This window comes from Falco rusticolus, chromosome 4 (genome assembly GCF_015220075.1).
Source record: "Falco rusticolus isolate bFalRus1 chromosome 4, bFalRus1.pri, whole genome shotgun sequence".
NCBI classification, from domain to species: Eukaryota; Metazoa; Chordata; class Aves; order Falconiformes; family Falconidae; genus Falco; species Falco rusticolus.
In genome coordinates this window covers 18,193,543-18,209,872 of record NC_051190.1, presented here as the reverse complement: position 1 = coordinate 18,209,872, position 16,330 = coordinate 18,193,543, and the positions used below count along the sequence as shown (strand labels likewise).

The 16,330-nt window shown below is 38.2% G+C and overlaps 1 protein-coding gene across 5 annotated transcripts; it reads left to right on the top strand.

Annotated features, from left to right (window-relative positions):
• Window positions 1-523: 523 nt before the first annotated feature.
• On the top strand, window positions 524-16,239 carry UBA3 (ubiquitin like modifier activating enzyme 3). Of its 5 annotated transcripts, none has more exons than XM_037385486.1 (18): window positions 535-598; window positions 735-776; window positions 3,692-3,812; window positions 4,806-4,886; window positions 7,884-7,966; window positions 8,540-8,620; window positions 9,254-9,297; window positions 9,586-9,650; window positions 10,496-10,651; window positions 10,775-10,877; window positions 11,373-11,486; window positions 12,965-13,018; window positions 13,446-13,482; window positions 13,562-13,643; window positions 14,554-14,654; window positions 14,781-14,844; window positions 14,958-15,012; window positions 15,454-16,239. In XM_037385486.1, exons 1-18 carry the CDS (start codon window positions 579-581, stop codon window positions 15,540-15,542), a joined length of 1,392 nt encoding a protein of 463 aa, XP_037241383.1. In that variant the 5' UTR covers window positions 535-578; the 3' UTR covers window positions 15,543-16,239. The 5 variants fall into 5 exon arrangements, with proteins under 5 accessions (XP_037241384.1, XP_037241383.1, XP_037241385.1 ...); XM_037385488.1 differs by having other exon boundaries at window positions 553-609; XM_037385490.1 differs by having other exon boundaries at window positions 564-598; window positions 735-794.
• Window positions 16,240-16,330: the final 91 nt, after the last annotated feature.

Below are 16,330 nucleotides of genomic sequence, written 5' to 3'. Positions count from 1 at the left end.
GCAAAGGCTCCGGCAGGTAGAGGCTGGCCTGTGTGTGCTCTCAGGGCGGCCTGTGAGGCTGGGCTCTGCCCAGGGCACGCTGAGAACACAAAAAACAACCGAAAACACAGCTCAGGCGGAGAAGGCAGCGTGCTGGTGGGCAGCGCGCAGCCTGAGGCTTGCCCCCCCCTCCACGTTTGGCCTCTAGCCTTCCCGGGGGCTTTAAAGCGCCGCGATGGCCACAGCCTGTGCCCCTGAGGCTCCCGGGAAGCATCAGGGAACTGGGCACAGGGAGAACCTGCGGCCGGGCGCTCCAGGCCGAGGGAGGGAGGTGGCCAGGTCCCCTCCGCGGGCTGGGGCTGCCCCTTGGGGCTCCGAAGGCTCTCCGGCCCAGGCGAGGCCGCGGCCATCGGGGCTCGGGGAGCGGTGGGGCCCGAGAGGGGTGGTGGTGTCGCCTCCCTGTTGCCATGGTGATGAGCGCCCCTGGCGGACGCTCTATCCCGCCTTCCCCAACTCTATAGGCCTGCAACAGTGGCGGCGCTCTGGGAAAGCACCGCCCATAGAGGCGCTGCGGGGCATCGTGGGAAGCAGAGGGAAATATGGCGGATGGTGAGGAACCGTAAGTGCCCTGTATGTGTGTGCTCGGCTGTCCCTTCCCTTGCTTCCCGGGGACGGGTGGGCCCCGGGGTCCCTTCTCCCTCCTCCCCGGTCTCTGTAGCGCGATACTGACCCTTCTTTTATTCTCTCTCTTTTAGGGAGAAGAAAAGAAGGAGGCTAGAGGAGCTGCTGGCGGATGGGTTAGTGCGGGGCTGCGGGCGAGCGGGCTCCTGGCCCGGGGCAGGGGCAGGCAGCGCTTGCTGAGGGGCGGCTGGTAGGTCAGGGCGAGCCGCAGCCCCGCAGGAAAGGTGTGGGCTGGGAGGAGGCTGCGGGTTAGCTCAGGGCTGCGGGGCCCGCTGGCAGGGGCGACCGTGCATGGCCGGCCCGGGGCCTGGCAGGCGGAGAGGGGCGGGGGTGGCGCAGGCCAGGGCCCGGGCGGGGACCGGGAGCCGGAGGAAAGGTGTTAGGTCGGTCAGTGTGAGGAGGGGGCACGCGAAAGGGTGCTTGATCAGCAAGGACTGGGGAAGAGGAATCTCCTGGGGAGAGGACCAAGGGGCTCACCCGGAGCGGGGATGGGAGTTGCGGGCTTGGAGCTTCGCATGAGTAAAGGCTGGTGTGCTGAAGAGCTTTGTGACAGGAGTGGAAAAAGCTGCATTGCCGGTCAGGGACCTGGGGAGGGCCTTTAGGCTAGAAGCAGGTGACTAAATTTTGGCTGAAAATTAAAAATTCAGGCTACAGAACTGTTGCCTCTGCTTATTAAAAACCCTAAATTCTACACATCTGTCTTAATGGCCTTGAAAACTAATGCTCGGAAATCTTTAACCTCATCTGCTTCCATCCCTTAATTACTCCCTTCCATCTGCTTGTGTCCCTCTTCCCAAAGATCGCAAATCAGACCTGCCTGCTCGAGCAGTGGACTCGCAGGCAGTGCATGTGTGTGTCGGGGTGAGGGTCACAAAAGTCCTTGGGCATGTTGGATGGGGAGGGTGCATGCGAAGTCCCTCAAAAGCATGAAGCTTTGGACATGGGGAGGTGGCAGGGAAAAGTCTGGGCCTAAAGCAACATAAGGACTGTGGTGCTCGGATATTTTAAACAAAATTTAAAACTAATTTGATGGAATAAATAAGAATTTTGTTAAACTCTCATAATACAGATACCTGGTAATGCTGTAGCAACGCAAAAATAAATACTTTAAAAAAACCTGTATCTGAAGTTAAACAGAAAACCTTAGGTTGAGTTATTGATTTTTTTTTCAGATCTCCACAATGTCCAACCCAGTAGAAACCAAAATGTAGTATAATGTCAAAAGTGAAACTAGATGTTACATTTTATCACATATAAAGAAAAATACATATCTAAACAGAAAAGGATTACTGCTGCTTAATGGCTGTTTATATGGACTATATAAAAGGGTTTAAAAAGTTGTTCTTAATGTCACCAAGCATAGTTTCTGTACATACTTCCAGAAAAGTTAAAATTCCTAGTATAATCCATGAAGTAATCATTGGGATGTATGTTGACCTATTTTATTTGCTTAAGTTAGTGCTTAATGCACATCCTGAAAACTGGTATATAACAGATGAGCCCAGGGTTCAGCAGAGGGAGTGTTGTATTTCTTCATGCTGTTTCCCAAAATAATGTGTTTTCAAATTACTGTGAAAACTGGGGGAGGTACAAAAGTGCAAGTCAAAGGTCAAAAGACTTATGAATTCAAATAAATCTTGTAGATTTTACTTAACTGCTAATACAGTAACTTACCTAAAGTCAACACTTAACCAGGAATGAGTTCAATCTGCAGCCAAAATATAGGCGAATTATGATGTGTTTATTCCTGTAGTTCAGTGAAGTTTTTTCCTTGTTACTGAAAATCTTTTGCAAAATTAATTGCCTGCAAGTTAAAGTTACTACAGACGTACTGTGTTGTCCATCTTCTGAATTATGTGAGGATAAAGGCATTTGCTGTCTAGACGTTTTCACTACATTTTCCTTTTATTTTGAGATGAATCACCAGGTAGCAATAATAAAATCTGAACATTACCCAATGGTTATTGATACAGGCGTTCTTCATATTACCTCATAGGAGGAAGCTAATAATGCTTCTTATTAATGATGACACAACCTTTCATACACAGGAGTGGCAGAGCTCTTTCATAACAAGCTTAGTTTTGTATTAATGTAGAGCACAATCGTTCATAATATATATTGAGCGGAGCTCCTATTTAAAAAGGGGAAGTACGCTCAGTTGCAGAAGGGCTTTTTCTGTGTAGCTGATGAGCTTACATTAGAAAATTACTTGAAAGCTGATTTTGAACTATTCCAGTAAGTCTCTTAACAGGTTAAATTTATAGTTATGTACTACTAAAAGTGACCTGCAAAAGCAGAAAAAGGGTAGTGGAGTCTTTGATATAAAATTCTGTCTTGAAAATTTAAAAGAGATAATTGCAAACATTGTTTTCTCCAAGTGAGACTGCTACCACTGACAAGCTCAGGAGGGGACTGAAAAATGGGGATGTTCTACATTCTATTACTTCCAACTGAGGGTGAAGAGCATTCAGGATTTGTATTTTTTTTTACTCTTGTTTAAATAAATTACTATGAAGATTCAGAGGACAGTGTTGGGGCATGTTACTGTTACTTATTCAGTGCCTTGCAACTGCAGTTGCATACTGATAATTCTGAATACAATTTATGAACTTAAAAAGTTTGCCAAAAAAAGGATACAATACTTGACTGATGAAAAAACCATCACCCTCAAAATCTAAAGGGATAACCTCTGTCTTGAAATAGGAGGGAAATAAAAGCAAAAAGGCTAGACCCTTTTTTCACTTCAGGTCAACTTTTACTAGTAACAGAGCTAAATCAGTGGGATTTATTGAAATGCCTGGGGTTTTCCCCTTCTATGCATATTTGTATTATTGCTTTCTAGTTCCACAAATAAAACCCACTCATGCAAATGTTCATGCATGTAACTTAAATGCATAAAGAATATGCTGATGCATTTATATGAATGGTCAATAATTTAGGTATATTTAAGATATATAAGGAAAAAAAAGCATTTTGGAGGTGTGCCTTTTTTTCTATGATTTTGCAGCTGAATTTACTGTGTTCTGTGCAGAATGGCTGTTGATGGTGGGTGTGGGGACACTGGAGACTGGGAAGGTCGCTGGAACCATGTAAGGAAGTTCCTCGAGCGATCTGGACCATTCACACATCCTGATTTCGAGCCAGGCACTCAAGTGAGAAATGCTTACTTTAAATAAAAAATCTGTAGCGTGTGTTGCAAACTAATGTAAACAGTTTCATGAATTGACCACCAGCAGTGTATGAATACTAAAACTGCATGAAAAGCTTTTATTTTAATCAATTGAATATTGTGATTCTAGAAGGGCATACTGTATTCTTATTTATAAACTTGTATTTCTACACTGTCAACTACAAGTTTGCTGTCATCGTATATATGAATATACAACAACATATGAATTATGCTGCCTTTGAGTTCCACATGAAAAATAGCAGCATTTGTCTCTCTGTTTTTAAATAACGAGATAGAGTAAGGAATTTCTTGTACTTAAAGAAGGGATTGAGGTTAATATGAGTACTCGGAGAATTGGGAAAGATGTTTAGTAGGGAAAAGCAAAATTTAGACTCCATTAATTATTCTGCTTTCCTTTTTTGGTACATTTTGTTTCAGACCTTACCGTTGAATTCTGTACAAACAGTTTACTGTTACCTTTTTAATATACTGTTCTGTTATTTACTACTTTGAGGCTGGGGTCTAGTAAAACAGTTCACAGAAAGCAGTTATATAGTGAAAAATTTGGGTTCTTTTTGGCCAGCAATGTTGTCTGCCTGTTTAGATTTATTTTTTATTATGTATCGGTAAAATATTTGGAGGAAGAAAACATTAACTCCTTAAACCGAGTAATTATAAGGGTGGGCCTTTTTTTTTTACGGTTAAAATGAGTATAAAGAGAATACTGATACCTACAGAGGTCTTACTTTTCTGTAAATTGGTATATAGGAACTGCATTAACTCAACAGCTGATTAAAGTCCGATATGTAAATTACTCCTGCAAGCACAAACTGTTTTATTGATCTAGGTTGTTTTATGTGAAACTTACTAGGCACTGAAAATGTATGGTAACATATTTATAAGGGTTATGAAGCAAAGGACAAATTGTGCTTTCTCCTATTTAGTGTATTAATTTTTTGTTTTATATTTTCCACAGGCTCTTGAGTTTTTGTTAAGCACATGTAAAGTACTAGTTATTGGAGCAGGAGGATTAGGATGCGAACTCCTGAAAAACCTGGTAATTACTCAGTTTTCACCCTTTGATTCCTAGAGTCTTCTTCTTTTCCTTGAGGAAATTATCTTTTTTACTTTGCTAATTTGGCATTTTTGATTGTATATAGCTACTGAGTTTCTAAGTTCTCCTGAAAATGTATAAAATACATGACGATACAGACAATATACTTGAAGAATACACTTTGTTAATAAGCTTGACAGGTGGTAGTCTAATACCTTATGTATTATTTATTTATTTAGCTATCTCAAAGTTTGTCATGAGGGATGACATGGTGCTGTTTATAAAGTGTAGACAAAAATTCACTTGCAGCGTATGGTCTAATGTTGGTAATTTCCCCTGATTACCAGATCTAGGGAAATGAGGGAAACCATGAACAAGTCATGCTCATAATAATACAAGGAAGTGTTGTTTGGAATACAGTGGCTAAAATGTATCTTTTCAGATGCAAAGCAATACTTTAAACTGCCCTAAGTAGCTAGTGCAAAGTTCAGTATTAAGAGTCAAAGTTGAATTTAATTTCAGTTTATGTTACATCTTTGGATTAATTTGAAGTGAGGTTAGAATTGCTGGAATTGTTTTTGTTCTTTCATAGTGAAATTAGTAGAGCCAGACTTATGGTTGTCTATGGTGACTTTCATGTCTGTTTGGCCTTCACAAGTAGTGGCTTTTAGATTTTGTGGTTACTCAAAATCAGTAAATTGGAGCTTGTTTGCAGAGTCTGAACACTCAAGAGTTGGATCTGTATTCCTGAGTTCAACCTGTATAATGGCAGCTTTACTGAGTCAGGCCAGTTCACGCTGTTCTGTATTGAAATGGCTAAGGAGGAATAGGCAATAGTGTAAGAACAGGGAAGGAATATTACAGTACTTCTCTGGTGTACAGATTACCAGAAGGTATTCTGTAGTTTTCTTGTAGCTTATAATGGATTCTCTCAGTATGTGTTCTGAAAAGCAATTTTAAAGTGTTTAAAATGCATGGGATCGTTTGCTATCAGACCTTTACCCAATAAATGTGTATGAATGTAATTATCCTATTAATGTGGGTTTTATCCTCACAGATGCTCGTATTTATCACAATGCATCACTGTTGGCATCCTATTTGGGTTTGGTAGCTTAGACTAATACGTTACTTTTCCATGCTTCTATTTAATAAGAAGAATTTCTGTCCTTAGGGATTCCCTGGAAAATGTGTGGATTAATATAATAACTTATTATGAAATAACAATTTCTTTCTTTTATACCAACGCTTACGCATAAGTGTTATTTTACTATAGAATTTATGTAGTGCTGTTTCAGTATTTCCACAGATTACCTCCGAGCTTGAGATGCTTGATAAATCAGTAGCCCCATTTAAAGCCACGCATTCCAGATCTTAGGAACTTAGTTCCAGCACTTGTGTATACTCTTGTTCTGGTTGCTGGTTTGTTACTGCAGTGCTTAAGCAGGATTTTACTTGAAGAGACTATGACAGCTCCAAGGCAATTTTCTTTCTTTGGGAATTTAGTGCTGGTGAATTTAACCTCAGCCCAGAGCTACTGTTTTATGGGTTTATTGGGACATAACAAATTCAGTCTGTTGATAACTCCTTGAGAAGGAGGATTTGTATGGAATAAGGGGCTTCATAAGTCTGCTGTGTGTGCTCAGTTCCCATCCCTTAAAAAAAGTTTTAAGTTATCATGATTTATTTTTATCATTTTCAGAAAGGTATGTTCATAAGTAAATCTAGATTCTCTTCACATGGATTCATGTCTTTGGGACAACAAATATAAATTTGATCAAGACTTCAATCTGTATGTTCATGATGTCCCAGGCTTGCTCTTCTCTTTAGCAGGCTCTCCCAGTCAGCTGTGATAATATTGAGCAAAAGCTGAACACCTATCAATGAAACAAAACGTTTGTTCAGCACCAGGGGTATCCAAGATGACATACAGAAATTCTTCCTGCTTTTCTTAGAGAAATTAATTCATATTGTGGGATACTTTAGTCCTGTTGTTCATTTGTTTAATCAGTTTCCCGATATAGCATTTTCAGTACTTGCTATGAATGGGATGGCTCTGTTTATTCAGAAAATGTAAAATGAAAAGTTTGAAAGTCTTTACATATATATATATATATATATGTCAAGATTCAGTCTTAAAAGAAAAAAACATGGGGTACAGGACTCAAATTTGTTTGGAGTCACTTCAGAACATTGTAACACGTTTCCTTTTTCTAATCTCAGTGTTTTACAACATTTATTTCCCTTTAAACACAATTCACATTGGTTTTTTGTGTGTGACAGATGCTATTACTTTTATCAGATCAGACCCGCAGTACAGTTTTAAAACAATTCTCCTTTAAAGTTATTTGCCAAATGTAGCGATCTCCTGCATGCAGAGATCCGGTAGAACTCCTGCAAGAGGTTTAGCATGTTCTTAGATAGTGAGGTGACTTCTTGTGTTTGCGTTCTGTTCCAGCATTGAATATGGTGAAGAATGCTGGCTTATTTTGAACTGTGATTTGAGGGTGAATAGACCAGACTCATTTAGGCCAACTATGAAAAACGGTGAATGTTCAAATACTTAATTTTGTAGAGGAATTAAACTTCTGTTTTTCTATTCCTGGCAAGCAAAGAAGTGCTTATGGTATTTATTCAAATTCTGCATTTTTTTCCTCCCAATGAATGCTTTCGATTTATTCCAGTTGTGAGGGAGTATTGAAAGTTCCCCTAATGGTTCAGTCTACTGTTGGCTTCCCTGTGTTATGCTTAGGTAGGCTAAAGCAATATTGCATTCAGTAGAACATTGTCTTTGACTATTGAAATACTAGTGTTTCCATCTATTAGCAACCCAGCAAAGACCATTCTTTTAACAAAGAATGCCAATATACTTGTCTGCACAGGGAATGAAAAGCAAATACCTTTGTTCCTCCAAAGGCTGCTTTTTTGGCACGTGGAATGAGTTCTGGAGCACTGTAAGGATTTAATTTCCTATTAAATGAAGTTGGCTATCTCTTTTCACAGGCATTGTCTGGCTTTAGACAGATCCATGTTATTGACATGGATACTATAGATGTTTCTAATCTTAACCGACAGTTTCTGTTTCGGTAAGTGATATTTTCACAATTCGGCTTTCACTTATTTTTTTATATGTGCCTAAAAAAATATGTGAATATGATCATTGTTTTGGTTGAACAAGTTGTCGCTAAAGGTGACTGAACTTTCAGATCACAGCAGTACTCATAATTAACTGAATGTTGCCTGTGATTCCCTCTGGTTTTGAGATCTGTGCTGTCATAGTTTGAGCATGAAGAAAATTAACATATATTCCATACCATTCAAATACAGCTAATGACTATGGAAAATGTGGCACCAAAGAATAATGGACACAGATTGAGATATCAATTTTTCTGATACCCTTTTCTCCCAAGCAAAATGATAACTTGTTGGATTTTTTAATTACTTTTTTTGGCGCTGGTAACTGTAGTTACAAGGACATATTTAGATAACTCTGGGGCTCTCGTATCTGATGCTACACAGGGATGCCTTAATACTATCCATATCAATAAATTGTCCTACGATAACAATTAGTCACTTAATTCAGTATTGCAATGCATAGAGTCTGGAAAGATTCAATCTACTAAAATAATGCCTTTCAAATTACTTCGTTTTTTTCCCAGACCAAAGGATGTGGGGCGACCAAAAGCAGAAGTTGCAGCAGAATTCCTGAACAGCCGCATTCCCAACTGTGCTGTCGTAGCGTATCCTTTTATAGAGTAGTAGTAGCCCTGAAGGCTTCCAAAAACCTACAAAACTCTGTAGGTGGTAAGACTATCTAGAGTATTTTGCTGCCATCCTGTTTTTCGTGCAATAAAGAACAGATTCATTCAGCTGGTGATTAAGAATTCTTTCTTAGTGACATTAACATACAGGAAATATGCACGGGGAAAGAAGATTAAGCTTTAAGAAAGTATTTTGTACGTTTCCACTGAGTCTTTTTATTCAAACGCAATATTCAAATTTTCACTTATATGTTAGAATTACAGATGTATTCACCAGAGTGTTTTGAGTATGTACTGGTAGGAGACGTTAGTTTATAAACATAGGACAACACTTAGTGATGGAGGAATTTGTGAGACCATATATTTGAGTGCCTAAATAGTTTGCCTGCTGAGCCTTCTCACGTGTATGACTATTAATTATGTCCCTTATTTGTTTGGTCAGATGCTACAGCTATGGGAATTTCAAATCCTTCAATCACTTAGTTTTTTCAAAAAGTGTCACATAAAATTATAGTAATAAATTAGATAATGTTTTGGCTTTTATGTTTGCAAATAGAAGACAGTAAACTTAACTACTTTATAAATATCTTCCTTTACTGGGCTTACACTCAGATATTTTAAAAGGATTCAAGACATGGATGAAAGCTTCTATCGACGTAAGTGGTATTTTTTTGCCTGCCAAACACCCACTGGTGCTTTAGGGGAACCTTGCAGTTGTTGCTCCTCACTGCTTTTCCTGGTAGTGAGATTGCTAATTTAGTCTTCTACAGCGTACTGGAAATAGAAGTAACAAATAGACAAAATTGAAATGCGTCTGTCATATAGGTAATCTAGGGGAGATAGTTAGACTAGTCAGTTCCTCTGGACTGTTATGGACAGAATACTTTGTCTTAAGAAGTATGCATTAGTATAGACTTCAAATACTGTTTTTTTCCCCCCTCTAGAGTTTCATATTATTGTTTGTGGGCTGGACTCTATAATTGCAAGAAGATGGATAAATGGCATGCTGGTAAAGTCTTTGGTCTCTTTAAAACCTGGTTATTCCTTGAGTATAGATAACTAAAATTGAACAGATTTGTGCAGAATGCGTCATTAAAATGAAATCAGGGCTGTTTAAACTCTCAGCTTTCTGTGTCTATTTGTTTTCTTTCCTCTTTTTGTGAACAGGATAAAATGCATGCTCTCTTACCGGCCTTTTTCTTGAGGAGTGTTAGCCAACATTTGTGCAGTGCCCCGCAGGGGTAATTTCAAAGTGAGATTACGTTGTTTGTGGCCTTGTGCAGTCAGCTTTTGAAAATACAAGAAGGGAAGTTCCACAGCCTGTCTGGATGCTCCCATTGTGAATGTTTTTTCTCATTATCCGAAACAGTACTTACCCTGCTGCAACTTGTAAATGACATCTTTTGGAATCCCGCTGCTACAAAGTAGCAGAAAGCTGGTCCTTGAACTAGGTGGTTTTATCACTGCAAAGTTGATTATAAAATAATGATCTTGAGTATTTACCAGTATTTAAAAACAAAAAAACCCAAAACAACAAGCCAAGGATCAAACCCCCAAATTGCCAAACCAACCAACCATTTGTTCTGGTGTACTATGAGGAAATAATAGCTTTTATCGCAGGGGAAGGGGAGGAGGAGGTGGAGGATGAAGGTGGTAGATGAAGTCCTGTGCACTGACACATTAGTGGTTTATACACTATGTGCCTTTCAAATAAACTGTATATTAAGCATTTACTCTTGTGTACCATTAAGAATAAAAAACCTTAGGATTCTTTATTCTTCCTGCAACTTGTTTAAAAAAAGAATATTTCATAAAACAGAAACCAACACACCCTCCCCCCCCTTTATTTGTTAGATGTCATTTTTACATTACGAAGATGGTGTACTGGATCCAAGCTCCATCATACCTTTAATAGATGGAGGGACTGAAGGTTTTAAAGGAAACGTTCGTGTGATTATTCCTGGTATGACAGCATGTGTTGAATGCACACTTGAGCTTTATCCACCACAGGTAATTGCAACCAGTAATATTTCATGGGTTTTTTTACTCCTCTGATTTGCTTGTTTCTTTTCCTAGTACTATATATAATGTATTACATGCTTTCTTCTGGTTTTCTTCCCCTGCCCGCACCAGGTCAATTTTCCCATGTGTACTATTGCATCTATGCCCAGACTACCAGAGCATTGTATTGAGTATGTCAGGATATTGCAGTGGCCAAAGGAGCAACCTTTTGGAGGTAATTAGTATATTGCACTGGTGCTAAATGGACATTTCTCCTTTTAATTCATTTGTTTTGAGTTAGGTATGCACAGCTACTTTTAACAAAACAATCCTACTTTTTAACCATATGTGGCTCTTTGTTGTGTTGATTCTAAGCCTCCTTTAAGCTGATGATGGATTTTTCTCTTCAGCTCACTCTTCAGTTCCATATTTGTTAGTGTGTTTTGCTCCCTCATACCTCACAGTGTCTTTCCTGACTTAAAATGTAACCTGTAACAGCTCTATAAATCTGTGAAGTTAAGGTAGTTTGTATATAGAATGTGTTAAAATTTACAATGTTTGTAGAATTTATATTTTGATTATTTAAACGGTCACATTTTAATAGCTTAATGGGGTATTCATTTTAACCAAAGTTAAAGCAAAGGAATTTTTTTTTAGACAAAAAGAACGCTACATTTCTGAAGAATTCTTATAGCTGTAACTTACCTGTAAATTCTTAACTTTGTTGTAGAAGGTGTTGCGCTGGATGGAGATGATCCTGAACATATACAGTGGATTTACCAGAAGTCTTTAGAGAGAGCATCGCAGTTTAATATTAAAGGTGTTACATACAGACTCACCCAAGGTAAGGGTATGGCATTTCACTGAGTTTGTGGCATTTGTAATTAGGCTGGATTGGCATTCTTTGTATTTGTAATGACTAAGCTAGCAGCTCTGCTGAGGAAGAAATAGTTCTTTCCTCCCTTAACACCTTAAAACAGAAACAAGCGCTTGCTTCCTGTGCCAGCACAAATATTTTGATGATGAATCAGAAGTTTAGGCATTCATGATGAATCAGAGGAACTTATCTGGGACAAAACTGAACATTCTTTTTGCCATTTTATTTTTAACCTGGAGCAGCTCCACAATTTGTATTACACTGTGACCACTTTTTCTGGGTCAAAGAGCAGGAACAAAAGAACATGATTGCCTCTTTTAGCAACAGCAGCACTTTATGCCAGTTCAGGCTGGTTAAGGCTGTAGCATCTGTTCTTCACTTCTGTGTATGCCTCTTCAAATGCAAGTGCGGAAAGCTGCCACTCATTTAATCAGCATTTTAAACACTAAGTAAATAAAAAAGAAGTGGAGAATCTCATACAGAATATCCAGAATTTGTGTAACTTCTCTTTTTGACTTGCAGTACTGATAATGCTTGTGAAATGCTGATGTGAAATGCCTCACTTGGACCTCAGTGTGTGCCTTTCTGTCAAAAAAGGGTGAACTGATTCTTTCTGTATCTTCATTAGATTTCATCTAGTGTATTGCAGATAGTCTTTTTTCTTTGCAGCAGTTCATACTAGCTTCTTTAGTAGGTTTTTGGGTTTTTTGGTTAAGGTAAATGTGAACTCCAATTCCAAAATATAATTATGTACATGCAGATGGCTGCACAGTTTTCAGCATTAGAAGATGGCTTCATTATAAAGTACATAGCAGGCAGAAGGCAAAGATAAAAGTTCTGTGCATGTTTTCTCAGGTATGGAGGGATACAAGCCAATAGTAAGAAGCCAGAGGAACTTCAGACTACTTAACGAACTTGCTGTCTTTTTGGCAGGCCTGAAAAAAGAGTGAACCTCCTTGTTCCCAATATACATACTTCAATGTGTAGGAAATCTTCCTGTATATCATTGTATGTGCTATGCTGTTTTAACTGGATGGGCTCATAAGAAGAGTTGGATGAAGTTCCCAGTACAGTTTGGCAAGCCTGTTCTTGTAGACCAAACCCAACCATCTTTCCTTTATGAATTTCTCCAGTTGAACAGGAGGAATAGAACTGAGTTTTAAATTAATACTCAGTGCTAAATACAGAATACATGTTTTTAAAATTTGTTCACTAGTTCTCTTCATGTGATACCTTCTTTTTCTTAATGTGCTTGATCCATTTTTAAAATAAAGTGCCGAAGTACTTGAGCAGCACGAACAGCAGGCCATTTATCTTATTGTTACAGAAATTCCTGGAAAGTTTAAAGTACCTTTCGGTACACCCTTCTGTAATTATTCTGGCTAAAAGTTGTGTCTCAGTATAGTTTCTTGGAAAAGACTAAGTTGTGTCATTTGTTTTTACAGGGGTGGTTAAACGCATTATTCCAGCAGTAGCTTCTACAAATGCAGTAATTGCAGGTATGCTGGAAGAATTTATCTCACTTCTGCTTTATGGACTTTAGAGTTTTGTAAGGCAACAGTCATTTTTAAAGGAGTCTGACTGATTCTTACAGTGTCATTTCTGTTTTCCATAGAGAAACTGGATGTGACTCTATAAATTTTAAGCTGAGGTATGACTGTGGGAGGGAGTAGAAGAGACTGAGGAAAAAAAATAGTTGGAAAACACAGTATATAAGCTTAATGTAGTCTTAGATTTGTGTGGAATCTATGGTGTTAATGCACAGAACTGCCAGTTCCCTTCAGATCTTTATTTTTCTCTTTAAAAATTGTTATACTTGATTTTTTTTTTCTTTTGTCACTTCTTTGGTACAACTCTGTGCAATAATGTCTGTATGTTCTGAGGTAGAGCTAGAAAGTGAAGAAATTGGTTTTTTTCTCATTCCAGCTGTTTGCGCCACTGAAGTTTTTAAAATAGCCACAAGGTATTTCATTTCTTATTAATAACATACATGATTTGCGACATAATTACATGTATTAACACTAACATATTTGTCATTACAGTGCTTACATTCCTCTTAACAACTATTTGGTGTTCAATGATGTGGATGGATTATACACATACACATTTGAAGCTGAAAGAAAGGTTAGTGCCATTAAAGGCGTGCAGGGTTGTTTCCTTGATTTTTCTTGAATTTACAGAGTTTGTGTGTATTTTTGAAACCCAGTATTGAATCTCTGAGCCCCTAGCCCTGAATAATAATATTTCTGAAGTTTTAAAAGCAGAAACTATGATTTTACTAGTCTGCTACTTCTCTGGAATATTGTTTTTAGCATGTAAGAGTTTTGGGGGTGTGTGTGTGGGGTTTTTTTTAGCTTCTGTAGTTCTGGAGTCTAATAGAGATGACAGTGTCAGACTGTCCACGTAGAGTAGCAGGACCATTAATCTCCAGATCAACAGATGCTGTATTTTATGTCCTAGTAGTGAAACCTTTTCTTCTACCCGTTGGTTTACCAAAAATTATTGCATAGTATATGTAATAGCATATATTTTAAGTTTTGCTTCTTTAGCCAAGTTTTCTTAGTATTTGGAAGAGTAGCTTCTGGTATAGGGAGGTCCTTCAGACAGCTACTTCTGTGGTGTCTGCTGGTGCCACATTGGTATCTCGACTGTTTTGCTATGCTACCCACAGAGGAAAACAGTACTTTTTTGAAAGTGAGTCGTGCAGATTTCCCCTGTAATATGGGAAATGTTTTTTACAAAATAAGGGACTCATAACCTCTTTTTGAAAGATACGCTTATGACAAAATTGATTTGAAAGTTTGTAGTATTAAATTTTGTTAGATTAAATCTGTAGTTCATAAACACTTTGCTGCTTTGAACAGTGACAGACTTCACGAAGAGTTGGGTTTTGTAATTAATATTTGCAACAGTATTGATATTTCTAGAGCTAAAACTTTTAAAAAAGCAAACACAAATAATTTTGAGACTTTATTAGCAGCATTTTAAGATTCATATTTAACATAACATGTATTCATGCGCTACTTTGTTGTAGGAGAACTGTCCAGCCTGCAGCCAACTTCCCCAAAACATAGAGATTTCCCCATCAGCTAAACTGCAGGAGATCTTGGATTACTTGACAAATAACGCTTCATTGTAAGTGTGCAGCTATTCTGACTGACTTGATAATTTTTGATAGTTCAGTATTTAAAAACGTAATCTCCAAATGTATTTTTACCTGATTCTCTGGTTGTTGTTTTGCTTTTTTTTTTTTAAATATAGGCAAATGAAATCTCCTGCAATTACAGCAACTATGTATGGGGGAAATAAAACACTTTATTTACAGGTAATCTGAACATACATAATTGTCTTTAATAATCTTAATTTATTTAAATTTACTTTCCTGAATTTGAAAGGAAATGCTGTGGCCTTTTTTTTTTCTTTTTTTTTTTTTTTCAGACAGTAGCTTCAATTGAAGAACGAACAAGGCCAAATCTTTCCAAGACACTAAAAGGTACCACGCAGTTGTCACGTGTAGATTTTCAAGATACTGTTCTAAACAGAAAGCCAGTTTCATCCCTCTGTATTGCATATTTAGCTTTATTTTGGACTATGTAGTAGAATGTGCTTCATTGTCCTTTTATGTGCAATACACCTTTGTCAGGTGTGTCAGGGATGAGTTTTGAATTGCTTAAATGTGAAGTGTTGGCAGATGCAGAGAAAGGCATTGCAACAAGCAAGGTGGTAACTGATGTAGATTAAACATACTTGTTCTATGTATTTCTTGACAAGGTCTGTTAGTTTCCTGGTTGAATTAGATGAGTATTAGATTACCTAGTGAGCTGTTTGCAGCTTTATTTCATTGTATTTATGGTTTGTGGCATTTTTTTTTTATTTACATAAAAAAGACAAGCCACATTGTTTTGCTGTACTTAAACTTTTATTTCTGTTTCAGAATTGGGGCTTGTGGATGGACAAGAACTTGCAGTTGCTGATGTTACTACACCACAAACTATGTTATTCAAGCTGCATTTCACCACTTAAATTTATTCATAAGTAAACCGCACATACAGCGAGAGAAATCTCTACCCACTTCATAAAACAAACGTCCTCTGTGGGTGTTAAATAGCCTGAAATGTTCACGTTAGTACTAGCGTTGTTGAAGGTTAGGTAATCCAAACCAATCACCATATTTCAGAATTGTATGTAGAAGCCAATATTTGGTGGATTATATTTGTATAAATGCTTATCAATGTACAGAACTCTGATGTATAGGAGTACACTTTTCCCCCCCAGTTTTTGTTGTCAAAATGTTAATGCTAATATACTTGCAGACACATGGAAGCTCCAAGGTGGCCATAAGTCTTGTTTTCAACATGTGTGCACATATTTTTATGCAAAGAGCAGACTCTTTAAAAAGGAACCACAGTGATCTGGTTTTCAATTGCAGCACTCCTGTACACTTGCTGAGTCACCTTTAAAAACAAGAGGGCTGTAGATTTAAATGAGCGTTTTCCTGTTATTTGGTAGTGATTGGGTTAATTTTATGAAAGGTGTTAAATATGGAAGAGATTACTTTGTTTACAAGGAAACACAAAAGGACAAAACGTTCAACTGTACATGAAAACACGGACACGTCTACTCCCTGTCCGCGAGCAGCTGCTGTGCGCAGCATTGCAGGATTATGTTCAAGGATCATTGGTGCTGTTAAGGTATTTATTAATAAAAAGTCATAAAGGCACCTTCGTTTGTGGCTTGTCAGTCGGCATTCTGAGTGTTTATAACCTCGATTAAAAAATGTAGGGCATCGTTTGGTTGCTTTAGTCAGAGGC

Coding starts and splice junctions, on each gene's coding strand:
- UBA3 (XM_037385490.1), top strand. CDS start 579: ATGGCGGATGGTGAGGAACC. Junction 9,651..10,495: donor GATGGATAAATGGCATGCTG/GTAAAGTCTTTG, acceptor TTTATTTGTTAG/ATGTCATTTTTACATTACGA. Junction 13,644..14,553: donor CATTTGAAGCTGAAAGAAAG/GTTAGTGCCATT, acceptor ACTTTGTTGTAG/GAGAACTGTCCAGCCTGCAG.